The sequence below is a fragment of the Osmerus mordax genome, chromosome 27, assembly GCF_038355195.1.
Source record: "Osmerus mordax isolate fOsmMor3 chromosome 27, fOsmMor3.pri, whole genome shotgun sequence".
Taxonomy (NCBI): Eukaryota; Metazoa; Chordata; class Actinopteri; order Osmeriformes; family Osmeridae; genus Osmerus; species Osmerus mordax.
In genome coordinates, this window is record NC_090076.1 from 10,183,129 (window position 1) to 10,209,934 (window position 26,806).

Genomic DNA, 26,806 nt, shown 5'->3' on the forward strand with positions numbered 1-26,806 from the left:
CACACACACCCATACACACACCCATACATCTGCACACACGAGGAGGTCCGAGTTTCTGCTACCTGTCTCTGGCTACACCAAACGAACTTGTTCTGTAACTGTGTGTGTGACTGTGTGTGTGACTGTGTGTGTGACTGTGTGTGTGACTGTGTGTGTGACTGTGTGGGGGGGGTCGGCATGTTCAGACACTGGCTTTGCTCTGGCATGTTTACATTCCTGACACATTTCTTCTCTGTCTCCGTCTCTCTCTCTGCTGGATTTGAGGACAGCACTGTCTCCGTCTCTCTCTCTGCTGGATTTGAGGACAGCACTGTCTCCGTCTCTCTCTCTGCTGGATTTGAGGACAGCACTAACGACGTGTGTTTTCTCACTGACTGCCAGGACGCACTGAGAGGGAAACACGCACAGTCCAATAACTGACAAATATTTTCAAGAGAAAATGGCGCCGACATCTCCTACTAAGACTATAGGTAGAATAAGTATGACGCATGAAACAGGAGTGTGTGTGTGTCTGCACGTGTGTGTGTGTGCACGTGTGTGTCTGCACGTGTGTGTGTGTCTGCACGTGTGTGTCTGCACGTGTGTGTGTGTCTGCACGTGTGTTTGTGCACGTGTGTGTGTGTGTGTGTGTGTGAGCATGTGTTTGTGTGCCGTATCAAAAACGTGGCCAGCTTATCTATACATCAGAAATGATCAACTACCTGTTTAGGTCACTGAAGTTAGGGTGCGGTTCATTATGTGTGTGTGTGTGTGTGTGTGAGTGTGTGTCTAGTGAAGCATCAGACAACAGGCTACAATCCACTACAAGGAAAATGCACACACACACACACGTACATGCACACACACACACACGTACATGCACACACACACACACGTACATGCACACACACACACACACACACACGTACATGCACACACACACACACACACACACGTACATGCACACACACACACACATACATGCACACACACACACACACACGTACATGCACACACACACACACACGTACATGCACACACACACACACACACGTACATGCACACACACACACACACACGTACATGCACACACACACACACACGTACATGCACACACACACACACACACGTACATGCACACACACACACACACACTACGCACACTGACTAGTAGCAGGGAGAGTGTTGCTATTTTCTCTCTGTCTTCAATGTTTGTGTAGGCAGCTCAGCCTTTCCTGTCATTGTGTGTGTGTGTAAGTGTGTGTAAGTGTGTGTAAGTGTGTGTAAGTGTGAGGGGGAGGGGTTTAGCAGGAGACTGAAAGAGCCGTCACACTGATTCAATAACTAGGACACACACGTACACACGTACACACGTAAACAAAACATGCCACTGAGTCACTGAACTGCAATCTGCTGGAGCACATCTCACAAGAGCAGCATCAAATAATCAACTGGAACCTGAGGAAGAGAGAGAGAGAGAGAGAGAGAGAGAGAGAGAGAGAGGTATGGAGAGCCAGAAATACATAGAGGGAGGACATGGCTCCAGACCAGTTAAAGTTACAACTTCTGAGGTAAGCTGTAATCCACAGGTCAACCCTTCTTTCCTGGAAGGTTATCTTCTTCTATGACGGTTGTTGTTTTATCAGTGTTTTTAATCTGAGATTAGGTGTTGATCTATAGTTTCCTTGTTCCATGTGCTGAGTTAATATGTCATAATGACTACTGATAAAACACTGAAAACTGTTTCCTTGTTCCCTGACAGTACATAAGTGCTTCTGTGTTGCCAGAAGATCAGAACCTTCAACGAGCCTTCAACCATCCAGAAACCAGCTTTCAACAATCAACAAACCAGTCAGTCCAGTTAGTCATCTGCTGTTTAAACTCAGTCTGCTCCTTCCCATCAGACTGTCGTCATGGTGACGTGGATCTCCTCTCTGCTTCTCTGCTCTACAGTCTTTGCCCTGAGCGTCGCAGGTAAGCTGCCTTGCTACATGCAAACAGTGCATATCGAATGTGTATCAGTGAAACCAGTATCAGAAGTGCAGAGTTCTAACAGTATTACAGAGTCCAGATTCCTGCGGTTATCTAGTCCAGTACTACAGTAGATAGCTAACTGTTGTCCAGTACTACATTCTAACTAACCTGATGACAGGTTCTGTTCCAGACGTGTCTCTGGAAAACCAGATGGTTCTTTCTTCTCTGGAGAACCAATCTGACGTTCTGTTTGAGCAGAACATAGAACCCACCTTCTCTGGTAAGATGTTCCACAGTCACGCAGAACGATACGAACACGTAGGCTTCAGATAATTCAAAACAAAACAACAGGTTTTATGTGGTGAGTTATGGTTTGTTAAAAGCCTCAAAAGAAAGGAAGTTGTAACTCTAGCGATGCACAAACCCGATAAATGTTTTGAGATGTCCTCAGTGTGAAGAAGATCTCAACCCAGCTCAGGCTGCAGGAGATGATCAGCACCGCGGGCACAGCTAGCCAGATGTGTTACATGTTACATGTGAAACACCACTCTTATGTTTGTCTTATTACAGATCAAACTAATGATCAGGGCAGCGGTGCTGATGGACATTCTCTGGTTGGTGTGGGGCTGGGGGAGATAGAGGGGGAGACCATGGGGGAGATAGAGGGGGAGACCGTGGGGGAGATAGAGGGGGAGACCGTGGGGGAGATAGAGGGGGAGACCGTGGGGGAGATAGAGGGGGAGACCGTGGGGGAGATAGAGGGGGAGACCGTGGGGGAGATAGAGGGGGAGACCGTGGGGGAGGCTGTGGGGGAGGCAGAGACCAGGCAACAGTGCCCACCTGGCTGGCGGAGATATGGTGACCGCTGCTATCTCTTCGTCCAGATCGCATCACCATGGGCGGAAGCAGAGGTAATTTACTACATAAAATACACTATATATAGTAGGTATTATACTATATAAAATATACTATATATATGAAGTATTATACTATAGAAAACCACCTGCAAATCCAATGTGTCTCAGTGAACCTAACCCGTGTTCCTAACCCGTGTTCCTAACCCGTGTTCCTAACCCGTGATGGTAGCGTCACTGCGTGACCCTTGGGGGAAACATGGCGTCCGTACACAGCCTGGCCCAATACCACTTCCTGCAACAACTCATCAGGGACCACGCCCATAGCAACCAGCGCACCTGGCTGGGAGCCAATGATGCCATCCAGGTAAAGATCTGAGAGAGGGGAGTCTATCTACTATAACAGATCTATAACAGCTCTGTTGTTTATGGGGCTTCTCTGACTGTTGGGAGTGGCTTCCTTTTAACCACAACAAGACTTCTACCCCCCTCCTTCTCCCTCCCCTCCCCCCCAGGAGGGTATCTGGCTGTGGAGTGACGGCTCAAGGTTCAACTACCGTCTCTGGAGCAGTGGTAACCCTGACAACCACCCTAGGCCACTTGGCCAGGACAACACCAACGGCAGGGAACACTGCCTGGAGATGAATTGTAAGTCACCAGCCTGTCACCATGGTTACCATGTAGATAACCATGGGTACCGTGTAGATCACTATGGTTATCGTGTACATAGATCATGTGATCATCACGGTTACCGTGGTAATGGTGTTTGTTACTCCACATCTTTAGATCAGCTCAGCTGGAACGATGCCCCATGCTGGTTCCGGTTTCCCTTCCTGTGTTCTAGACGCTAGACATCTCTGTTCTGCTGGTTCTGTCTAGACACCTTGGTTCTGCTGGTTCTGTCTAGACACCTTGGTTCTGCTGGTTCTGGTTCCCCTAGCAGTCTGCAACACTAGATGCTCGTCCATCACAACCTTTGTTTACACTTTTAACCCTTGTGCTGCCTTCGGGTCACATGACCCAAAGGTTCATAACGAACCATCGTTGTGTTTACCCAATTTTACCCAATACAAAAACAAATACAAATAATTTTCTTTTAACCTTTGCAATGTGGGGGGTCTGAGACAGCCCACGGTTAAAAGTCACTTTGTTTTTGTATGCGGTAAAGTTGTCGCAATACGACGGTGGGTCACAATGACTGATGGGTCAGAATGACCCGAAGATAACACAAGGGTTAAGTAATCGCTGGGATCTAATGCATAACAAGATTTTACATATTTAGATTTTTTTTTACTACTACAAAAGTGTAATACTGTCTTACAATAAAGACTTCTAACTGAACCTAATCCTCTCAGCTGTACTGGGTTATTGAATATGAAACTAGTGGGTTATAAAAGGTTATGAAAGGTTATGAAAGCTTCAGACTCAAACGATGCAACGACAACCCAGAGGCACAAGGTTGTGACCCCCAAGAACGCAACAGGAAGCGATGGAGAGAAGGGAGGATGGATGAGTGTGTGTGTGTGTGATTTCCTTGTATGGAGGGAGGAAGGAGAGAATTCAAGACCTTGGAAGGGAGGAGGATGATGAACAGAGAGAAAAGAAAAGCATGGAACATCATCCTCTCCTTTACCAGAAACATCCCCCCCCTTCCCCTCCCACCCTCATCCTTCCCCTCTCCTCTCCTCTCCTCCCCTCCTCCTCCTCTCCTTTCAGACATCAGAACAGAACAGAACTGGAGCTCTGGGAACAGGGGAGGAGAGGAAGGGAGAGACAGAGAGAGAGAGAGAGAGAGAGAGAGAGAGAGATGTCCTGTAGTGTGACATCTGCTTCTCTCCTCTTCGGCAACGACAGCACAGATACTGTTAACTAGATCCTCTCACCACACACTTACATACACACTCATACTCAGACATCTGGTGTGTGTGTGTGTGTGTACTGACCGGTGAACAGGTCTCCGTTGCTGTAGTTCTTGCCGCGGTCGTCGTCCTCCGGTGGAGCAGCTGAGAGCTGCTTGGCTGAGGTGCAGCCCATGACCTCACTCACAGCCCCCCCCGCTCCACATGTCACACCTGGAGGAACACACACACGTTATACACCTGGAGGAACACACACACGTTACACGCCTGGAGGAACACACACACACGTTACACACCTGGAGGAACACACACAGAGAAAGATGGAGGGATGGAGGGAGATATATAGACCTGAGAACAGGAGAACAGAGAGAAATGGTCCTGGGCATATTAGACCTGCTGCTCCTCTCCTCCTCCTCCTCCTCCCTCCATCTCTCCTCGTCTGAACCTGACCTGGGGTCAGTCTTGACAGGCCACACTTCCAGGTGCACCCACACCAGGGCTGTGTGTGTGTGTGTCTGGTCTATAGCCAACCCTGGACAGTGTTTCTAGTCTGCAGGAGTGACCACTTACACTGAGAGAGAGAGAGAGAGTGTGAGAGTGTGTGAGAGAGAGCGAGAGAGAGAGAAAGTGAGAGAGAGAGTGTGTGTGAGAGTGTGTGAGAGAGAGCGAGAGAGAGAGTGTGAGAGAGTGTGTGAGAGAGAGCGAGAGAGAGAGAGTGTGAGAGTGTGTGAGAGAGAGTGTGTGAGAGATTGTGAGAGAGAGCGAGAGTGAGAGAGCGAGAGAGTGTTAATGCAGAGGGCAAGAGGACAAAGCAGACCTTGGTGTTGGTCTGAAACAGATGTGGAAGTGTGTCAATGGGACAAGCTTACCCTGGCACACTCACACACACCCTGACAGCTAATACCCTGACACACACACACACATGAATGCTAGACGGTTTAAGCGAGACCCTATATACACCATCCAAAAGACAAACCACTAGTCAGTTCTCCAGTGGAGAGGACAGGAGAGAGGAGGTGAGAGGAGGAGAGAGGAGGTGAGAGGAGGAGAGGACAGGAGACAGGAGGTGAGAGGAGGGGAGGGGAGAGGAGGTGAGAGGGGAGAGGGAAGGAGAGAGGAGGTGAGAGGAGGGGAGAGGAGGCGAGAGGAGGTGAGAGGAGGTGAGAGGAGGGGAGATGAGGGGAGGGGAGAGGAGGTGAGAGGAGGGGAAAGGAGAGGACAGGAGAGGATGGGTCCCAGTTCCAGAGCAGTGACACCATAATATTTACCCCTGGACGTCAGACAGGCCCCAGCTCTGCTCTCTCTCCCTGGCCCTGCTTAAACACTTCATCACCCTGACATGACCAGGAAACACTGCCAGCACACACACACTCACACACAAGCTGTCACACACTCACACAAGCTGTCACACACACACTCACACAGACAAGCTGTCACAGACAGCAAATGTCCTGAATCCCTTGTTGTTCCTCATGCATGTCTTCCTCCTCAGCCCTCAGAGAGCTAGAGATGGAGGGATGGAGAGAGGAAGGATGGAGAGAGGAGGATGGAGAGATGGAGGGATGGAGGAAGGAGGATGAAAGGACAGAGAAAGGGAAGTGTGTGTGTATGCGCGTGTGTGTGTGTATGCGTGTGTGTATGCGTGTGTGTGTATGCGTATGTGTAACGACCATTAGTAATTCAGTCAAATCAGTCTCGTCACATCATATAAGAGCTACCCATCTTTTATCTTTTTACTTTCAGTACGTACTGCAGCTGCCCTCATGAAGTCCACAGTGTTGCGTGCAGTATGACACACTGTCCTACTTACTCACGACACCTTGAACTTTGACCCTTGTACATCCGTCACAGTTCGTACCAACAAATTGTAACATTGTTGAAAAACTGTTTGGTGCTACATTTTTTAGCTTTGCAAAAAATGAGCTGAGCTGGGCTGGGCAGAGCGCCGTGTCTGTCGATGTGACACATCTGACGCTGTGCTGAGGGGACCGTGCTGTGGGGACTGTGCTGAGGGGACTGTGCTGAGGGGACTGTGCTGAGGGGACTGTGCTGTGGGGACCGTGCTGAGGGGACCGTGCTGTGGGGACTGTGCTGAGGGGACTGTGCTGAGGGGACCGTGCTGAGGGGACCGTGCTGAGGGGACCGTGCTGAGGGGACTGTGCTGAGGGGACTGTGCTGAGGGGACTGTGCTGTGGGGACTGTGCTGAGGGGACTGTGCTGAGGGGACTGTGCTGAGGGGACCGTGCTGTGGGGACTGTGCTGAGGGGACTGTGCTGAGGGGACTGTGCTGTGGGGACTGTGCTGAGGGGACTGTGCTGTGGGGACCGTGCTGTGGGGACCGTGCTGAGGGGACTGTGCTGAGGGGACTGTGCTGTGGGGACTGTGCTGTGGGGACTGTGCTGAGGGGACTGTGCTGTGGGGACTGTGCTGAGGGGACTGTGCTGTGGGGACTGTGCTGTGGGGACTGTGCTGAGGGGACTGTGCTGAGGGGACTGTGCTGAGGGGACCGTGCTGAGGGGACCGTGCTGAGGGGACCGTGCTGAGGGGACCGTGCTGTGGGGACTGTGCTGTGGGGACTGTGCTGTGGGGACCGTGCTGAGGGGACTGTGCTGTGGGGACTGCAATACACGCTGAGAAGTGCAGAACATGGCCATTTACAGCAGGGTGAGGGTGAGGTGAGGGTAAGGTGTGGGTGAGGGCGTGGGTGAGGTGAGGTTGAGGGCGTGGGTGAGGGCGTGGGTAAGGTGAGGGTGCGGGCGTGGGTGAGGTGAGGGCATCCTGGTACATCTGCTGCATCTGACACTGTTCTGGGACATCCTGCATGGTGTGGTAGTATGGTAGTATGGAAGTCAGATAGACAGGCTGGCAGACAGGCAGATTAAACCAGCTCCAGAAAACAGCAGGTAGGTCCCAGTATACCAGGACTCTGTTATTCTGTACACACATACACACACACACACACACACACACAGAAGTAACTATGGAAACCCTCCTCCTCACAGAATAATGTTACAGCATGGCATCTCAATCACAGGTGCACAGAAACACAGGAGAGGGAGAGGGGGAGAGAGAGGGAGAAGGGGAGAGGAAAGGAGGAAGAGGAGAGAAGGATGGACAGATAAGGGAGGACAGGCAGGCAGGCACATGGAGAGAGAGAGAGAGAGAGAGAGAGAGAGAGAGAGAGAGAGAGGGGGGGGGGGGGGAGAGAGAGAGTGGGAGAGGGAGAGACCGATAAATATAGGATGGTGTATTTGTGTGGCCAGGTCACCCGTACCTCATCCTGCACCCACGACATCACCAACCACAACGTCATGTAGGCTGCTCAGTAAAGCGCCTCACCATTCACGTCAAGTCGTCAGTGCATCCCTGCTCGCTGGCCGCCGCTAGCTGCTGCTAGCCCACGACTTAAACTTAATCTGACAGGCCGGAGAACTAGTGGGGTTCACATACACCAAACACAGACAGTAGCTTCTGGTTCATTTAGAGAGGGTCCGGATCTAGAAACATGATGTAAACATCGATGACTGAGCCCAAAACATTCCCGTATCAGTGGCTCCGAGTTAGCTACAGTAGGCTAGTTCTGGCCTGCCAGCGGCGGTCAAATCACCGGGAGGCAACTCCGCCGACCAGAGTAATCATCATCATCAAGACCAACACAGTCCCGTCAGTGAAAGTGCTGTAAGATCTCACACACTAGACGCTATTTGTGTGCGTGTGTGTTAGGAGCGCCTGCCAGGCTGACAGCCAGCGGGGCGTGGGGTCTTCCGTGGCGGGGGACAAGGAGTGCTGCTCGGCTGAACACAGCTGTGTCCAGCTGCATCGCACGCAGACAGTGGGGGCATTGTTTCTCTGCAGTGGAGAAACAGATAACAGAAGTAAACGTGTGTGTGCGCACACGCTCTCTCCTCTCACACACAAACACACAGGTCTATGTGTGTGTGTGTGCGCGCACGCAATCCAGGTGTCTTCTGTTTGTGCTGTTGTAAGTCCAGCAAGTAGGGGCCTTGCAGAGGAGGGAGGGGGAGAGAGGCAGGGAGGCGGAGAGTGGGAGAGGGGAGAGGGGGAGGGAGGGAGGGCGGGGGAGAGAGGGAGGGAGCAGCGGGGCAAAGGGCCGTCCATGGTGATAAATAAAGCAGAGTAAACCTATCGCAAATGAGTCATAAGCTATAGACAGAAACCCAACTAAACCGAAATGACTAAAGCACAGATCGGTTCTGCGTTCTGCTGGTCTGGAACACGCTGCAACCGAGCACATCCTTGTCACTACGGCAGCCTTACAGGAAGAACAGCGCCGGGCAATCACACACCGACTCAGGAAACAACAACAAAAGATATCCCCGTTTGCTACGAAACTAACATACACATCAAACGTGCATGTGCATACCTAAAGCAGAACCCGGAATCGTTTTCCAACTCAACGCGAGCATATTTTTCCTTTTACTTACTTTGATGAACCGGTTCCGCTCGGTCCAGTTGATATTTGCTGAGGTTCACGCGGACTCTGGGGCGGGAGCTTGCGCTATGGAGTGCGTGCGCCTGGGAAGCGTATTTCCAACAAACTGAACGTAAACTCTGGCATGCGTCATATTACCAGGATGCCCGTGTCCCTCCACGCAGCCATCTTGCAGAGGACTGCGAATATTTCAGTTTGTTGCCAAGACACCCGAGTTGCCGTTTTATGTATCTGTTTGCTGAAAACCTTTGACAAGCGTGGTCTGGAACTGTTAGTGTCTAAACGACGCGATCACACATGAGTAATGACAAGCTACATTGTGCCGTTTATGCCAATTTGAAGTGTTATGTTGGGTTCCTGTTGTCTATTTTCCAGTGCATTGGCAAGACACCTGAGAACTTAATAGACCAGAAATCGTGTCTGGGGTTTCAAGTAGCCTAAGAGATATTAAAAAAGAAATTCAAACACACAAAAAACATACAGCTCAAAAATAGACATTTTGGTGAAATTATACAGACGAATCAGGCACTTTAACAGCTGTTTATCAATTTTATTAAACGTAACTGTTAACTTATTGGCTTGTTTTTGCTTAGTTTTCCAGTCGGTTTAGCGGTTCCTGTATGTTGCTGCTTTATGGAGGAAAGGCCCCCTCCGCTTTATGGAGGAAAGGCGCCCTCCGATGGCCGCCACTAGTACTGCACCCTCTACCGTCCCCATGACGACACGGAGAGGGCAGTAAAAAGTCCGTCCGGTCCATGTTCGTTAAAAGAGATTGTGATCAATTATACTGACCCACACCTGATCAAAGCAGCGGTGTATATCAAACCACCTCCGAAATAACTGACAAATACATATTTACAGTCATATACACGTACTTCTTGCAGGACGCGCCAGTGCTAGGCTAGCGTTAGCAAGTCACAGTACGGCTTCATTAGACTGACCCCTCAATAAGGCCCACTAAAGATAAAGTAAACATAATCATTATCACAGTTAAATAAACCAACCAATCAACCAATGAATCAATCAACCACAACTGACCACTCAGTACAGAAATTAAACTGACTCAGTTCCCTCCTAGATAGACTTCCTAGACCAGAAAGACAGAGAGAGAGAGGAGAGGGAAACAGAGAGAGAGAGGAGAGGGAGAGAGAGAGACTCATGTCCTCCATTTAAGCTTCCTCCCTCCTTCTCTAAGACTGTCCTACAGGGTTGGAAGGGGGGGGGGGGGGGTGGAGAAGGTGGCTAGACCAGAGCCACTCTGGGGGGAGGGGGGAGATGGGGGTGGAGGGGGTCGTCAGAGCTCGTCCTTCTCCATCTGCTTAAACGCTTCAAGGTCCTCCCGCCAATCAGCTAACAGCACGTCCACTGATTGGCTGTTCGAGTTCAAGTCCACCTCTGGCTCCTCCCCCTGCTCAGGTACGGCCTCCGGTCCCGCCTCCTCCGTCTCCTCCAGAGCTGATTGGTCCACCTCCACCGTGCTGATGTGTGACTGGTCCACAAGTGATGAGGGGGCGGGGACAGAGGCAGAGCTTTCCTCTGGAGAACAATCCTGCTCCTCTTGCTGTTCCACACCTGGAGAGGAGGAGAGGAAGGGTGGAGAGGAGGGGTGGAGAGGAGGGGTGGAGAGGAAGGGTGGAGAGGAAGGGTGGAGAGGAGGGGTGGAGAGGAAGGGTGGAGAGGAGGGGTGGAGAGGAGGGGTGGAGAGGAAGGGTGGAGAGGAGGGGTGGAGAGGAAGGGTGGAGAGGAGGGGTGGAGAGGAGGGGTGGAGAGGAAGGGTGGAGAGGAGGGGTGGAGAGGAAGGTGGAGAGGAGAGGAGGGGTGGAGAGGAAGGGTTGAGAGGAAGGTGGAGAGGAAGGGTTGAGAGGAGGGGTGGAGAGGAAGGGTGGAGAGGAGGGGTGGAGAGGAAGGTGGAGAGGAGGGGTGGAGAGGAGGGGTGGAGAGGAAGGTGGAGAGGAGGGGTGGAGAGGAGGGGTGGAGAGGAGGGGAGAGATCTGTCAATCTCCAGACTCATCAATAAACACAGCACAATACAACATATTTTTTACTTTCTCTCTCTCTTTCCCTCACGCACACACACTCATGCGGTGTTAGGGTTGAGCACCAAGATGCTGAGAGCTGAGAGGTGAGTCATATCTCCCACAGGCTCTCACCCACAGTCGTGACAGCTAGAACACACACACACACACATCATTAGAGATAATGGAAAGAGAGAGGAGAGGAGGAAAAAAGATAAGCTAAGAGGGAGATGAGCTTGAGAGAGACTGATACTGGGAGAGAGAGAGGGAGAGAGAGAGACTAGGAGAGAGGGAGAGAGAGATAGAGAAGGAGAGATAGAAAGAGCAACACTTACTGTTCTCCAGCAGGGTGCCAGGTATCGGTTCACCTTTAAATATGGCTGCTGATCATCCAATGAGGACAGAGGGAAGAGAGACGGAAGGAGAGACAGGCAGAGAAGAGAGAATGGGTGAGGGAGAGAGGGGGTGAGGGAGAGAGGGGGTGAGGGAGAGGGGGGGAGGGAGAGAAGGTGGGGAGGGAGAGAAGGGGGGGAGGGAGAGAAGGGGGGGAGGGAGAGAGGGGGGAGGGAGGGAGAGAAGGGGGGGAGGGAGAGGAGAGAAGGGGGGGAGGGAGAGAAGGGGGGGAGGGAGAGGGGGGAGGGAGAGAGGGGGAGAAGGAGAGAAGGGGGGAGGGAGAGAAGGGGGGGAGGGAGAGAGAGAGGGGGAAAGGGAGAGAAGGGGTGAGGGAGAGAGGGGGGGAGGGAGAGAGGGGGTGAGGGAGAGAGGGGGTGAGGGAGAGAGGGGGTGAGGGAGAGAGAGAAGAGAGCAGAAGGAGGAGGCACGTTTTAGATCACTACACAGGAGGTGGAGATGAAAAAGAAGGGATGTCTGAAAGTGTGGAATGAAGGGAGGGCCTGGCCACACAGTATAGAGGTAGAATAGTCGTAGAATTACCGTACTATAGTGGTAGTATAGTGGCAGCAGTTATAGAATAATCGCAGTATAGTGGTAGTATAATCCTAGTACAGTAGCAGTACATCCCACCTCTGTCTCTGGCCTTGTCGCTTAGCAACACCTCCACCTCCCTGTACTCCTTCAGGGCGTCTAACAGGATGTTGCCCTCCTTGTGGAACAGGAAGAGGAGGGGCAGGGTGACGTCGTCTGTGCTGCGTCCATCTCCTGCCATCTGGAAGAGGGGGGCCGTGTCGCTGCTGCTGCCCTCATTGTCATCTGGGGGTCAGGGGGAGGGGGGGGGGGGTCAGCTGAGGGTCTATCCTCAGTGTGTGTGTGTGTGCGTGTGTGTGTGTGTGTCCTCACCTATCACGATGCCCCCCAGTGCCCCAGCTCTCTGAATGTGTCTGGCCTTCTCAGCAAACATGCACTGTCCTCTCTGCAGCAGGGCCACGCGTCCTTGCACCAGCCCCGCGTTGGCCAGCTCCCCACAGCCAGAGTACGGCTCTGCTACCACCACGAAACCACGCACCTGGGAGGGGGGAGAGGTGGGGGAGAGGTGGGGGAGAGGTGAGAGGAGAGAGGGTTATCCATCTCCAAGGTCACCAGCAGCAGCATGTCTGCATCCAGGCTTGTCTGTGTGACAGCCTGCAGCCCCGCTCAACCCCGCTCACCCCCGTGCTGCTCTTGGATAGGTCCGTCCCAAACTGAGCGGGCCCTGCGGTCAGTACCACTCTGCCGTAGAAGGGGTGTGAGATGATCTGCACGGCGCGGGGGGGCAGCTGGTCCCTCTGCTGTTGGCTGGACAGCTCCATCATCTCCTGCATGAACCTCACGCCGTCCTCTGACGCCACCGCACTCACCGCCTGGGGGCGGGGGGAGGGAGAGAGTGTGTGTGCTTATCTGTGTAGTGTGTGTGTGTACCTGTGTAGTGTGTGTACCTGTGTAGTGTGTGTGTGTGTAGTGTGTGTGCGTACCTGTGTAGTGTGTGTGTGTGTGTGTAGTGTGTGTGCGTACCTGCGCAGCATGCTGGACCAGCTGGACTCTCCCGTCCTTCAGGTGGATGAGGCTGACTCCCATGCGGGCCAGCAGCTCAAGGTGTTCAGGGTTGTTGGCCATGAAATCCTGCGCTCTGAGGGGCGCTCTGCCCAGGCCCGGCTCCCTGGGGGGGGCAGGGTCAGGCCCGGGACACAGGTACACCCCCACCTCCTCACCCCCACCTCCACACCCCCACCTCCTCACCCCCACCTCCACATCCCCACCTCCACACCCCCCTCCTCCTCACCCCCCACCTCCTCACCCCCCACCTCCACACCCCTCAGCCCCCACCTCCACACCCCTCAGCCCCCTCCTCCACACCCCCCACCTCCACACCCCTCAGCCCCCACCTCCACACCCCCCACCTCCACACCCCTCAGCCCCCACCTCCACACCCCCCACCTCCTCACCCCTCAGCCCCCACCTCCACACCCCCCACCTCCTCACCCCTCAGCCCCCACCTCCACACCCCTCAGCCCCCACCTCCACACCCCCCCACCTCCACACCCGTCACCTCCACAACCCTCACCCCCCCAAACTTCCACCCCCCCCCCCCCTCACCTGAGGAAGGAGGGGCGGGGACAGCTCTTGTCCACGGCGCTCCTGATTGGGTCTCGAAGGTTCCGGGGGTAGGCGGGGTCAGGGAAGAGGAGGCGTGTGTTTGGGCACGTCCAATCAGAGTTAGAGTGGTCCAGCTCCTCCTCTGACTGACAACACAGGAGGAAGACCATCAGGGAAGCTGCCTCTAATACTGTCTCTACTCCCCTGCCTCTAATAATACTGCCTCTACTCCCCTGCCTTTAATAATACTGCCTCTACTTCCTTGCCTCTAATAATACTGCCTCTACTACCCCTGCCTGTAATACTGCCTATCAGGGTACTTACGGTGGTGTTGGGGGGGGCCGCAGGGAGGGCAGTAGACAGGGACAGGGGCAGCAGGTGGGCCTCGGTGGTGAAGATGTAGTCCTCCACATCAAAGGGCAGATCCTCCTCATCAGCAAACAGCAGGAAGAGATACTTAAACATCTCCGCTAGGAAGAACGAGTCCATCCTGAGGAGGGGAGGAGGGGGAGGGGAGGAGGGGGGAGGGGAGGAGGAGGGGAGAGAGGCAGAATCAGAGAAAAGAGAAAGTGTGATTATTCTAGCAGCAGTTTAAAGTATAGGAGTCTCTGTAAGAGTGGAGTGTGTGTGTCTCACCGGTCCTCATGGAGGAGTCTCTGTAAGAGTGGAGTGTGTGTGTCTCACCGGTCCTCGTGGAGGAGTCTCTGTAAGAGTGGAGTGTGTGTGTCTCACCGGTCCTCGTGGAGGAGTCTCTGTAAGAGTGGAGTGTGTGTGTCTCACCGGTCCTCGTGGAGGAGTCTCTGTAAGAGTGGAGTGTGTGTGTCTCACCGGTCCTCGTGGAGGAGTCTCTGTAAGAGTGGAGTGTGTGTGTCTCACCGGTCCTCGTGGAGGAGTCTCTGTAAGAGTGGAGTGTGTGTGTCTCACCGGTCCTCGTGGAGGAGTCTCTGTAAGAGTGGAGTGTGTGTGTCTCACCGGTCCTCGTGGAGGAGTCTCTGTAAGAGTGGAGTGTGTGTGTCTCACCGGTCCTCGTGGAGGAGTCTCTGTAAGAGTGGAGTGTGTGTGTCTCACCGGTCCTCGTGGAGGAGTCTCTGTAAGAGTGGAGTGTGTGTGTCTCACCGGTCCTCGTGGAGGAGTCTCTGTAAGAGTGGAGTGTGTGTGTCTCACCGGTCCTCATGGAGGAGTCTCTGTAAGAGTGGAGTGTGTGTGTCTCACCGGTCCTCATGGAGGAGTCTCTGTAAGAGTGGAGTGTGTGTGTCTCACCGGTCCTCATGGAGGAGTCTCTGTAAGAGTGGAGTGTGTGTGTCTCACCGGTCCTCATGGAGGAGTCTCTGTAAGAGTGGAGTGTGTGTGTCTCACCGGTCCTCATGGAGGAGTCTCTGTAAGAGTGGAGTGTGTGTGTCTCACCGGTCCTCATGGCTGCCTGTGCGGACATCTTTCATGGCAGCGAAGCCACAGGGGACCCGGGCGTAGCGGTTCAGGTTGTCCAGCACCGAGCGGCCCGCCTCCAAGTAGTACGGGTCCTTAGTGGCCTGGGGGGGGCAAGATAAGATAACTGAGATGATTCTTGCTATCTGTGTCTCAGCAGAACCAGGAAGTAGTGCTGTATGAACCAGGAAGTAGTGCTGTATGAACCAGGAAGTAGTCCTGTATGAACCAGGAAGTAGTCCTGTATGAACCAGGAAGTGTACCTTGTACAGGAAGTAGGTGCTCTCTGCAAACTCTGGTCTGAGAGGGTGCTGTGCCCAGTGGACCCTGAAGTCTGTGGTGAAGGCCTGGGGGGAGAGGAAGATGTTCTCAGAGTAGAGACACAGAGAAAAGAGAGAGATGACAGACAGGAAGGGGAGAGCAGAACAGGAAGTTGGCTCACCTCAGGGAGGAAGTTGTGTTTCTTGGTCACCTGATACAGCATCTCGTGTGTTTCAATGGCAGGACGTATATCTCCCTTCAACACCTGCACACACACACACACACACACAGTTGGGTTAGTAAGCCTCTTCTTGTCTTCTGCAATACCACAATGTCCCCTTCGTCAATAAAGTTACTATGACTACTGCTCTACTGCTAGTGCTGCTGTGTTGCTAGGCGCCAGGTCACCTGGAGGCCGGGGAAGAAGGCCAGCAGGGAGTCCATCCAGGTGCGAGCTGGGAGGAGGGGCTTGTGGATGTGCACATCCAGCAGCAGGGGAGGCTGGCTGATGTACTTCATGATGGACGCATAGTGCTGAAGACACACACACAGGGTCATCGTACACACACACACACACACACACGTGTGTACTGTGTGTGTGTGTGTGTGTGTGTAGACTCACGATGTTGAAGCGCTGCAGGTAGAGGTCGTCTCCTAACAGGATGTAGGCCTTCAGCAGGTACTCATAGTAGGAGTCTATCCCCGCCCCCACCCCGCTGTCTGTCAACAACAACAACAACAACAACAACATCAACAACATCAACAAGGCTTCAGTGTACCAGGGACTCGGTCCAAGTCTACCCTCTCCCCCCACCCCCCGTGTCTCCCCCTCCTCACCCCTCCTCACCCACTCTCCAGAGTGGATGTTGATGGTGGTTCCCACCAGGTTGCTGTTCCTCTGTCTCTTCTCCCACAGGAAGTCCATGGCTCTCCTGGCGTGTATCTGCAAGACACACACCTGTCAATCCGCCCTCAAACACCTGTCAATCCGTCCTCAAACACCTGTTAATCAGCCCTCAAACACCTGTCAATCAGCCCTCAAACACCTGTCAATCAGCCCTCACACACCTGTCAATCAGCCCTCACACACCTGTCAATCAGCCCTCAAACACCTGTCAATCAGCCCTCACACACCTGTCAATCAGCCCTCAAACACCTGTCAATCCGCCCTCAAACACCTGTCAATCAGCCCTCACACACCTGTCAATCAGCCCTCACACACCTGTCAATCAGCCCTCACTAACGTCAATCATCTGATGAAGAGGAGGAGGAGGAAGAAGAAGAGGAGGAGCAGGGGTACCTCGAACACGGGGTCTTGTGTGAAGCGGCTGAGAGCAGCAAACTCCAGGATGAGGGTCCCTGCGCAGGCCGTGCAGGTGTCTGTCTCAGTGCCTGTCCTGGTGTCAGGACCCAGCACCCCCCGCCTCAGGTTCACCTGGGGTCACAGGTCACAGGTCACACACCAGGAAGCTGCTCCTCAACTCTCGCTCTTTGTAGGTGTGTGTGGTGAGGTGTGTGTGTGTGTGTCTCACCCGGGGGTAGGGCAGACCGCTGCTGGTGTTGAAGGCAGGCAGGAGTCGGAACCCCAGGTCCTTGGCCATGTGCAGCAGCTCGTCCTGGTACCAGCCCATGTGACGTCCCCCCTCCTTCAGCATCACCGCCATGGAGTGGCCCCCCAGCAGCCCTCTGGAGAGGACACACATGTCACCTCACCTCACACACACACACACACACACACACGTCACCACACACACACGTCACATCACCACACACACACACACATCACCACACACACACCTCACCACACACACCTCACCACACACACACACACACACGTCACCTCACCACACACACACACACATCACCACACACACACATCACCACTCCCCACCCTCCTCTCTCCTCACCCCAGCACTCGGATGTTGGTCTCGAAGACAGACACCACAATGTCGTTGTCCAGACGCACGTCAGCCAACACCCTCCTCACCGCCGCCTCAAACTCCACTGTCTTGTTCAGCAGCTGAACACACACACACACACGGTTTGGATAAGTTCCTGTTCCATCCATGTTCAGCCACACACACACTCAGACAGCAGTACTCACCACCAGTGTGTCCAGAGTGTCTATGAGGGTGAGAGAGAACCTGAAACACACAGCAGACCAGGTCAGACTGAGCTTCTATCACACCTATCCCCCCCTCTCTTTCCCCTCTCATCTCCCTCATCTCCCCCTCCCTCTCTCCCCCCTCCCCCTCCCTCCCTCCCCCTCCCTCCCCCTCCCTCTCTCTCCCCCCTCCCCCTCCCCCTCACTCCCTCCCCCTCTCCCCCCTCCCCGTCCGCCTCCCCCCCCCTCCCTCGCTCCCTCCCTCCTGACTCACTTCCCCAGGGTGTCGTCCACATCCCCCCTGCTGGGCTCCTGCCCCCTCACCCTCCCTCTGCAGGTTAGGGGCATCAGCTCGTCTGCTGGGTACGCATGGTCCTGGGGGGCCACGCACACACACACACATTATATACACACACACACATCATATACACACACACACATCATATACACACACACACACACATCATATACACACACACACACATCATATACACACACACACACATCATATACACACACACACACACACATCATATACACACACACACACACATCATATACACACACACATCATACACACACACACACAGCAGTGTGAGCCACGGTGATCTTTCAGCAGGCCAATGCTATTCAAACCCAAACACACATTGCTAGACTCACCATATAATTCTGATAAGCGTGATCAAACATCTCGACCACTTGATCCCTGGAAACAGGAAGGAGGAAGTCAGGATTCTGTCTCTCTCTCTCCCCACCCTCCCCCAAAGTGAGAAGGGCCCAGCCTCACCTGAGTCGGTGTCTCTCGCCCCGGGTCATACAGTCGCCCAGGCTGCACAGTGTTCCCAGCAGCAACATGGTCGGCATGACGACCACCTGCATGCTGGCCAGGTGAACAGGTAACCGCACCCACATCGCTCGCTACCTACCGCCCAGCGCTCTCCTCGGAAACCACACAGCCGTCTCCCCGGCAACCACACAGCCGTCTCCCTGGCAACAACCCCTGCTGTCTCCCTGGTTATAACCCAGACATCACCTGGTCACTGACACACCTGCACTCTCTCATCAACTGGTCACTGAGACACCACCGACAGGAAGTACTGCCCCTGAGACAGGAAGTACTGCCCCTCAGACAGGAAGCTGGCGCTAGACAGCCTACACGGCCCACAGATCCTCAGCCCTCACACACTGTAACATAAAGCAGTCAGTGTATAAGAACAAAGGCCGAGTTACTTTTAAGTTTAGTTCCACCCATGTAGACTTCCTTATTCTGCCATTCTCCAGTCTTAAACCATACAGTACAAATCGTCATGAAGTGGAGGTGATGGGAGAGAACTGACAGAGGTTTAAAGTCAAACTGCAAGGCTGTTTCAAGAAATTTTGGATTGTGTGAAATAAAATCGATGATATGGCGAATGATAAAATAATACAATCTACTTTGTTTATCTCAAATAGTTGCAACAATGTTACAAACACAACCGACACTTCCACTGGTCGTGTCAAGTTCGCTCCCCTGAGTGCTGCACCGTTCACCGTCACAACACCTGAGCCTTGGGGTCACAAGTTAAATGTGACACGTCGCCATACGCAGGTGCAGTTAAGGTTAGATAAACAAACTGCCGTTTACACAACTGGCGACAACTGCAGCTGTGAAAGTGTTGACAGTTGGCGGATAAATAGCGTATGAACAGCCTGTATACAGAACGCTAGACAGCCTGCTAGCCATGAACTGTTCTCACAGTCACAATAATTCGAATGTTGCTAAAATATCGTCATTTTTATGAGACAATTCATAATTCTGGCAAAGCTAACCTGGCTCTTTGCTCAACACCTTGCTCAGCCTAGCTATCTTTCGGTGCGTAGCCTAGTATCTAAATTTCGCTAAACACATAGTACTAGCAGCCTTTGAAAGAAGGAAATTGTACCCTATCTAGTTTATTTCAGTAATTCCTCGAAGAACAAAAGATGATTAGCACCGTCTATAAGCAGACCCGACTAGTTACAAGTTTACACTATATGTCTTCTGCAGATTTGACAGCTCCATTCAGGTCAGCGTCCAGTTAGTGTAGTGGTCGGTAGTTAAGCTAGCCTGCTAGCAGAGCTAGGCACTTAAGCCGGTTCTAGCGAGTAGACAGTCCGAAAGGGATTCCGCTGATTCCATACGGCTGTAGAAAAGTGCCCCCGAGGCAGGAAATCTGGTTTTTCTGTCCGCGAACAACAGTATGTGGTCCACCTTTGTTGACTGTTTATGCTTTGGGGTTAGCTGCTAGCGAAACGCGGATGCTGTAGTACAAATAAAACGTCAACGCTAAACGCGTAGGTCCGGTTCCACCCTTGTGTGTTCCCCACTCTGAAGACTAAACAAATACACGGAATTCAAAAAATATTCAGAATCACTATAAAACGTCACAAGGCAATGCATATTATGTGCACTATTTTGAGTGTTTTTCAAACAACAAAAAATTGCCTAAAATGAATTTGACAGCCGCCACACTTTGTCTGCACTACATGTCCCATCGTGCACTGCAAAATCACGTGCACAGAGGGTGGTCATACGAAATCATATGATCTACTTATGATGCGACGTCAACAAATTCATGTTTCCCTCCGTCAGATCGCAGAGCCCCAGACCTACCCGAGGCTTTACTCAATACTCGTTTTCTGGATTCTGTCGCTTTGTCAAAACCTTAGTCTCTGTCGGCACGCATCGCACAATCACAAAATATCCCTAGTTATAGGGATATATAAGTTAGCCTACTTTATCGGTACAATAGTATCCATAAGGCAAGTAGGGAGGCTCCTCAACATTGTAAACGTAAGGAATATTAACACAGCGAAGTCGCCAGTGAAGTCCACAATACACCGTATTAATTTATGAATAAACGCTTATTTAATAGTGAATAAACGTAGCAGTGACACGCGCGCTTGCAGAAGCGTCCAACGATGATCCTTAGGAATACATTTTAACCACAAGATGGCGGAAGTGAGCCTTGATGTAACATCACGCCTCAGTATAAAATCTTATTAGGCGATTTGATTCATACATTTTAGTTACTTTTTATATAGTTTTTATATCAACCTTGTTAAGTTGGTCAGTGTTGGGTCAGGGTGCAGATGTATTTTGTCCTGCATTCTAACTTTCCAAATGAGAAATTGGATGTAGATGAACGAGGTTAAAGCTTCTTAAAACTAGTCATTACAACACTAAAATCATTTATTATGTATGTTAAAGAGACGAACAGTTATCAGAAGTCGAGAGAAAGCAAGGTGTGACCCTGCGGAGCTGCTCGCGGGGAGCGGAGGGCTGTAGACGGAGATGCTCGCGGGGAGCGGATGGTTGTAAGGACGGAGATCCTGGTCTGCTCTGCTCAACCGTCTACCTGGGCTGAATCTGGGGGTTGGACCATATCTGAGGGAGTTCTAGACACCAGGAGGCTACTTGTGTATAAAAGCTTTAAAAAGTGAAGGTGTAGCTAAATTAGGATTTTTCCTAGTTGTGTTGAGGGAACACCGAGGTCACGCATCTGTATAGTGACCCTGTGTGCAGAGTTGGGAGGGGCTGTGAGTAGTTTGCTGTTGGAGGCGTTCACCAGACAAACCTTACCCGCCACAGGGAAGGCAAACCTGCAGTCCCTCCACTCAAACTCTGACAGTCAGACACTCCAGACCTTCTCAGCACCATCGTCCCGGTAGAACGCTGATACAGTGCCGTTGCATTGGCTGGTCGGATGGTTAATCAAACGCTGCACGGTTAGTCAGCTGCCGGTCCCGTCCTGACTGTTATCACTCTTGCTGCTATGCTGCTAGGAGAGCGAGCGTAGTTTGGGACGAAAAAGAAACACCAGAAAGAATAGGTTCAGCCATCTGAAACATGATCATCTTTCTGTTTCTCCTCCTGACCGTGCCGGCAGTGAACTCTTCGTCGACACGTAAGTAGTCCAGTCTCCGGTAATCGGTAGAACAGTAGAGACGTTGGTGCGGACAAGCGAGTTCGCCGTGTCCCGTTCTGGATCATTAACAGAAAGGCGCTGGGGTGAAGGGGCGGGGCCCCGTTTAGTCAACATAAATAAACGTTAGACGGTGGAATGAAGGTGATACCGGGAGGTGTGCATGTTGTTCGTCCGTTAACAAAACGGTTGTCCGTTATTTTGGAGATGATGTTGTCACTCTGTACTCAAAGAGAAATGTGTGTGTGTGTGTGCCTGTTTTGTTTGTGTGTGTGTACTACGTGTCTTGTTTGTGTGCGTGGATTTGTGTGCACCTGTTTTGTGTGTGTCCTGGTGTGTGTGTGTCTTCTGGTCCTCCTCCCCAGAGGTGGCTGTGATCTCTCCCCAGGACGCAGCCCTGCTCGTGGGCTCCAGCCTGAACGCCACCTGCACCGTTCCTCCAGAGCTGGGTCTTCAAGCCGGCTCTCTGTACTGGAGCCTGAACGGGCGGCGCCTGCCGGGCAGCAGCAGGGCCGTGCTGGGGCCCTCCATCCTGGGGCTCAGCCTGGCTGCCCTCCCAGGGTCCCGACAGCCCTCGGGGGACAACCTGGTCTGCCACGGGCCGGACGGACGGCTGCTGGCTGGGAGCTGCCTCTACGTGGGCCGTGAGTGGGCTGACCTCTGACCTTGTGTGGTTTGTGTGTCTGTGGGGGGTCTCTCCTCAGTCTGGTCTCTCCTGTGTGTCTCTCCCCAGTGCCTCCAGAGAAACCAGTCAACCTGACCTGCTGGTCCAGAAACACCAAGGACCTGAGCTGCAAGTGGGCTCCCGGTGGCCAGGGCGAGAACTATATCAGAACCACGTACACCCTCAAGTACAAACTGAGGTGAGAGCCCCGCCCAGGCCTGCGGCCCTCCTTCCAGGTGATCACCCGAAACAAATGTCCCTAATGCTGCTTCTGTCAGAAGGTTCTCCTCACCTGCAGATGGGCAAGGCTGTCTGTGTGTATACACTGTCACACTACATCAGAAGTATCATTCTGAGTGGTGTGTGTGTGTGTGTGTGTGTGTGTAGGTGGTACGGCAGGGAGAAGCAGTGCGAGGACACCAGAGGGCAGCTGTACTCCTGCTACATCCCAGGAGACCTGGCCTTGTTTACCCCCTACGACATCTGGGTCCAGGCAGCCAATCAGCTGGGATCGGCCACCTCTGATGTCATCACCTTGGACATCCTAGACGTGGGTGAGTTAGACTCCTCCCTTCTCCTCCCCACCTCTCCCTTCCTCTCCCCTCCTCTCCTCTCCACTCCCCTCCACTCCTCTCCTCTGATGTCTGCATATGGTCAACACACGTTATTTTATATGTTCTCCATCCATCCCTATAACTGTGTAATGGGTACTGGCTGCAACCCTCACAGAGGAACTGAACATTGTAAAACCCCACCGCTCTTCAGATGCTGAGAGGAACATCTCTGGGGTCAATGTAGGACTGTAGGAAAATACTCACAAATCTGAAACAGTCACTTGTTATTTTTAAAACCATATTAAACTGGCTTTGATACATTTTATATAGTTTTCTTTCTGTTATGCCTGTTAAGATCAGAAACTTCTTCGGCCTCATGTTATGTTACAGAGTAGGAGCTCTTTCCTCCTCTCCTCCTCTCCTCCTCTCCTCTCCTCCTTTCCTCTCCTCTCCTCCTCTCCTCTCCTCCTTTCCTCTCCTCTCCTCTCCTCCTCTCCTCTCCTCTCCTCCTCTCCTCTCCTCTTCTCTCCAGAAGTGATTGGAGAAAGAAAGAGGATAGAGGAGAGGAGGGGATGAAAGGGAGAGATGTCCTCCAAATGACTCGCCCCTGCTCCTCCTCATGTCCTCCTCCTCTCCTCGGCGGAAACAATAAGTGAAAGAATGTTTGGTTTCTCAGGGCAGGGTTAGGGTTAGGCCTGGTGGAGCCAGTAAAGAGCATTTGAACACACACACACACAAACACGAACACACAAACACACACAGGCACAACCGCAAACGCAGCTGAGCGGAAATTAAGAAGACGATCAAAGATGGTCCTCCATGACATTTTGAGAAGATACAAAAAAACCTCCCTCCCTCCCTCTCTCTCATATATATATATATATGTTTTGGTGTGTGTGTCAGAGAACCCAGTGTCCCTCTCACCCCCCCCCCTGCCCCCTTAGTGACCACGGACCCCCCAGGCAGGGTGGAGGTGAGCCGGGTGGGGGAGCTGGAGGACCAGCTAGCTGTGAACTGGGACAGCCCCCCCGCCCTCAAAGACTTCCTGTTCCAGGCCAAGTACCAGATACGCTACAGACTGGAGGACAGCCAGGACTGGAAGGTGCACTCACATCCTACACCCTCACATCCTACACCCTCACATCCTACACCCTCTCGCTGAGGGGGTGCTAGATCATTGACAGGGGGAGCTGCGCAATTTTATCAATATTATATATAAATACTATTAATAAATGAGCAAAACTTGGCCACTTGTGATGCTAATTTGAATGTAACTGCAGTTGTGCAAACGCATCAGCGGACTGCTCCGTGTCAGACTCCGTACAATTAACATCAGATTCTCCGATCGGATTTTCCAGAAATTATTTTTGGGGGTGCTATCGGGGTGCTTTGGTCTTTCTTGGGGGTGCTGAAGCACCTGCTAGCCCCTCCCTAGCGCCGCCCATGCGCACACCTCTACACCCTCACACACACCTCCACACCCTCACACACACCTCTACACCCTCACACACACCTCTACACCCTCACACACACCTCCACACCCTCACACACACCTCTACACCCTCACACACACCTCCACACCCTCACACACACCTCTACACCCCGTCCTGCACAATCCCAGTCTGGTGTGCCCCCAGGTGGTGGAGGATGTGGGGAACCAGACGGCCTGCAGGCTGGCGGGCCTCAGGCCAGCCACGGTGTACTTCGTGCAGGTGAGGTGTAACCCTGTGGGGGTGTTCGGGTCCAGGAGGCCCGGCATCTGGAGCGACTGGAGCCACGCCACCGCCGCCTCCACCCCTCACAGCGGTGAGACTCCTACCCTAGCCTCCTACCCTAGCCTCCTACCCTAGCCTCTTACCTTGCCTCCTACCCTAGCCTCCTACCCTAGCCTCCTACCCTAGCATCCTACCCTAGCCTCCTACCCTAGCCTCCTACCCTAGCCTCCTACCCTAGCCTCCTTGCCTTGTCTCTCTAGTTGGTTCCAGAGGACATTATAAAGCCTTGTTGCTATTGTTGTTCCCATGGATACGATCTTTAATAAGGGCTTCATTATGGACAAGTCATGTTTCCTGGCTTAAAGACTTTGAACCAGAAGTTCCTCTGAGAGGGAGAGAGTGAGAGAGGAAGAAAAGGAGGGAGAGAGCGCGGGAGGAAGAGAGCGAGGGAGGAAAGGAAGGAGGTTAGAGAGCGAGCGAGTGATTCAAACCGCATGTGACCCCGTAGACCCAAACATCAAACACCCTGATAAAGATCTCTGATTGGTTGATCAAAGAGTGGAAGGTCATGTGATGTGTGTCAGGGATAGATTGAATGTAGCGTCTATCCAGGAAGGTACTGCTGACTGGAACCAGGCGGGGGGGGGGGTTGGTTTGGCTTCTGCTCAGAATAACATAATCATCCATTTAGCCAGTTATTCTTACAATGATCAAACAGAATGTTTTTGTGCTGAATTATATAGTCTGTGTTTCAGCCAAAGGTCGTTGAATGCCCTGATGTTCTAGAACACACACACAGCTCCCTGGATGCTTAGTTCAAGCTCTTTTCATAGTTGCTCCTAATCAATAATGTCGTCTTTTTCACCCCAACACACACACACACACACACACACCACAGAGCGTCGACAGGGGGGGTCATGTGACCCTAAGTCAGAACAGAACTCGACCCTGAGGCGGGAGCTGAAGCAGTTCATCGGCTGGGTACGCAAGCACTCCTACGGGTGCAGCCACATGTCAATCAAACTGTACGACCAATGGAGGGTCTGGCTGCAGAAAACACACAAGACGCCCAACCAGGTAGGTAAGCAGATAGCCCCTGCCTGTCACCCACCCACCCAACACCCATCTATACATCCATCCATTTATCCTGTCACCCATCCTTCCACCCTCTGGGCACTGTAGTCCTCCAGACAGACCAGGCCTTGTCCTGTCGTGGTTCTGCTGTATTAGTGCGGTCTAGGTTCTAGTTCACCAGACTCCCTGGCTGGGGTTGTAAGAACCGTGCCTGGTTCTGGCCCGGTCCTTTCATCCTCAGGTATGTGTGCGGTTTCCTCTTTACTGGCCCAGTGAAACTACCCCCCCCCCCCCCCACTGCTTTATGACAGCTTTTAATGGTGCCGGGTTATGATGTTCATCCCAGAGCCACATCAAAGCAAGCATCTAGATGTAATTAACAAGCAGGCTAATGTGTTCCTGTTGTGTTCCATCAGCAGCCTGAGGAGGAACCTCCACATAACTCAGCCCAAATGACAGCCAGAGCCACTGCTGTGTGTGTGTGTGTGTGTGCGTGCGTCTGTGTGAGTGTGTGAGTGTGTGTGCGTGTGTGAGTCTGTGTGTTGAGACTCTGTATCTTTATTGGCTACTGAGCACAGGAAGCTTCCACACTCCTGATTGAGTCAGCGGGAGTCAGTTGGCTGAGCGGTGAGGGAGTCGGGTTAGTAATCCGAAGGTTGCCAGTTCGATTCCCGGTCATGCCAACTGACGTTGTGTCCTTGGGCAAGGCACTTCACCCTAGTTGCCTCGGGGGGAATGTCCCTGTACTTACTGTAAGTCGCTCTGGATAAGAGCGTCTGCTAAATGACTAAATGTAAATGTAAATGATTGCTCCAAATACATCCGACCTCATCAGCCCTGGAGGCTTCCTATTGGTCAGCCTCACAGAAGGGGAGGGCTTCCATAGGCTGCAACCAAAAACACAGCCTGCAGAGTTCATATTAATGTTCCCTGTGTCTTCTCTCTCAGATCCAAGGAGATAATTCGTAGCCCGTCTGATTTGAAGGGGCTCTCGTAGTGTCTGACCGTGAGGAGACGTCCACACGCAGAATATATCTGTGTCCTCGACACACACACACACACCACACACAATCTCTCTCTCTGTGTGTGTGAGGTTGGGAGATCTGGATGTTGATGGTTTTCTGATATGCTGGTTCCTGTTCACGGGACTGGAACGTAAAGATGTGGGGGGAAATAATATTTATATTGCTTATATATTTTTGTATCTATATATATTTAAGAAAGTATTTCCTTGTAAGTTGTGTTATCAGCAGTACTCCAATTTTTCCAACAACTGTTTATAAAACAATAAATCCACTGACTTTTATTTCAAATGTTGTGTGTTTATTTTCCATACAGACTTCAACTCTTCACAAAGAAGAAAAAGGCTAGCTTGCTTAAACTGCAGAAATAGGCTTACATA

The 26,806-nt window shown here is 52.3% G+C and overlaps 4 protein-coding genes across 9 annotated transcripts in view; 2 read left to right on the forward strand and 2 right to left on the reverse strand.

The window, feature by feature from the left end:
• Positions 1-9,237, reverse strand: part of zgc:92140 (uncharacterized protein LOC447854 homolog) — an 11,686-nt gene extending 2,449 nt beyond the window's left edge. Inside the window, exons 1-2 of the mRNA XM_067230403.1 lie at positions 9,112-9,237; positions 4,751-4,879 (exon numbers count right to left, since the gene is read on the reverse strand). Of these exons, the coding sequence (XP_067086504.1) occupies positions 4,751-4,841 (91 nt within the window). The 5' untranslated portion in view covers positions 4,842-4,879; positions 9,112-9,237. The remainder of the gene's footprint in view (positions 1-4,750; positions 4,880-9,111) is intronic.
• Positions 1,893-3,768, forward strand: LOC136936553 (galactose-specific lectin nattectin-like). The gene is made up of 7 exons (XM_067230173.1): positions 1,893-1,953; positions 2,144-2,233; positions 2,524-2,627; positions 2,709-2,864; positions 3,040-3,174; positions 3,323-3,455; positions 3,594-3,768. Exons 1-7 carry the CDS (start codon positions 1,893-1,895, stop codon positions 3,656-3,658), a joined length of 744 nt encoding a protein of 247 aa, XP_067086274.1. The 3' UTR covers positions 3,659-3,768.
• A 375-nt stretch (positions 9,238-9,612) lies between the features above and the next one.
• On the reverse strand, positions 9,613-19,708 carry edem3 (ER degradation enhancer, mannosidase alpha-like 3). Of its 5 annotated transcripts, XM_067230399.1 has the most exons (22): positions 19,376-19,708; positions 18,241-18,638; positions 18,114-18,159; positions 17,728-17,828; positions 17,454-17,493; positions 17,257-17,369; positions 16,882-17,035; positions 16,650-16,784; positions 16,187-16,292; positions 15,972-16,069; positions 15,758-15,883; positions 15,531-15,614; positions 15,352-15,435; positions 15,068-15,192; positions 13,988-14,153; positions 13,664-13,809; positions 13,082-13,226; positions 12,739-12,930; positions 12,431-12,596; positions 12,158-12,343; positions 11,470-11,517; positions 9,613-10,691 (listed from the first exon to the last, which is right to left on the reverse strand). In XM_067230399.1, the coding sequence occupies exons 2-22, from the start codon at positions 18,363-18,365 to the stop codon at positions 10,414-10,416; spliced, it is 2,664 nt and encodes an 887-aa protein (XP_067086500.1). In that variant the 5' UTR covers positions 18,366-18,638; positions 19,376-19,708; the 3' UTR covers positions 9,613-10,413. The 5 variants fall into 5 exon arrangements, with proteins under 5 accessions (XP_067086500.1, XP_067086501.1, XP_067086499.1 ...); XM_067230400.1 differs by having other exon boundaries at positions 11,470-11,514; positions 18,241-19,708; XM_067230398.1 differs by having other exon boundaries at positions 18,241-19,708.
• Positions 19,709-21,277: 1,569 nt separating this feature from the next.
• On the forward strand, positions 21,278-26,714 carry crlf1b (cytokine receptor-like factor 1b). Of its 2 annotated transcripts, none has more exons than XM_067230610.1 (8): positions 21,278-21,379; positions 21,763-22,041; positions 22,131-22,260; positions 22,449-22,615; positions 23,560-23,717; positions 24,253-24,421; positions 25,229-25,407; positions 26,353-26,714. In XM_067230610.1, exons 1-8 carry the CDS (start codon positions 21,322-21,324, stop codon positions 26,371-26,373), a joined length of 1,161 nt encoding a protein of 386 aa, XP_067086711.1. In that variant the 5' UTR covers positions 21,278-21,321; the 3' UTR covers positions 26,374-26,714. The 2 variants fall into 2 exon arrangements, with proteins under 2 accessions (XP_067086711.1, XP_067086712.1); XM_067230611.1 differs by having other exon boundaries at positions 25,229-25,411; positions 26,353-26,468.
• The last annotated feature ends 92 nt before the right edge of the window (positions 26,715-26,806 follow it).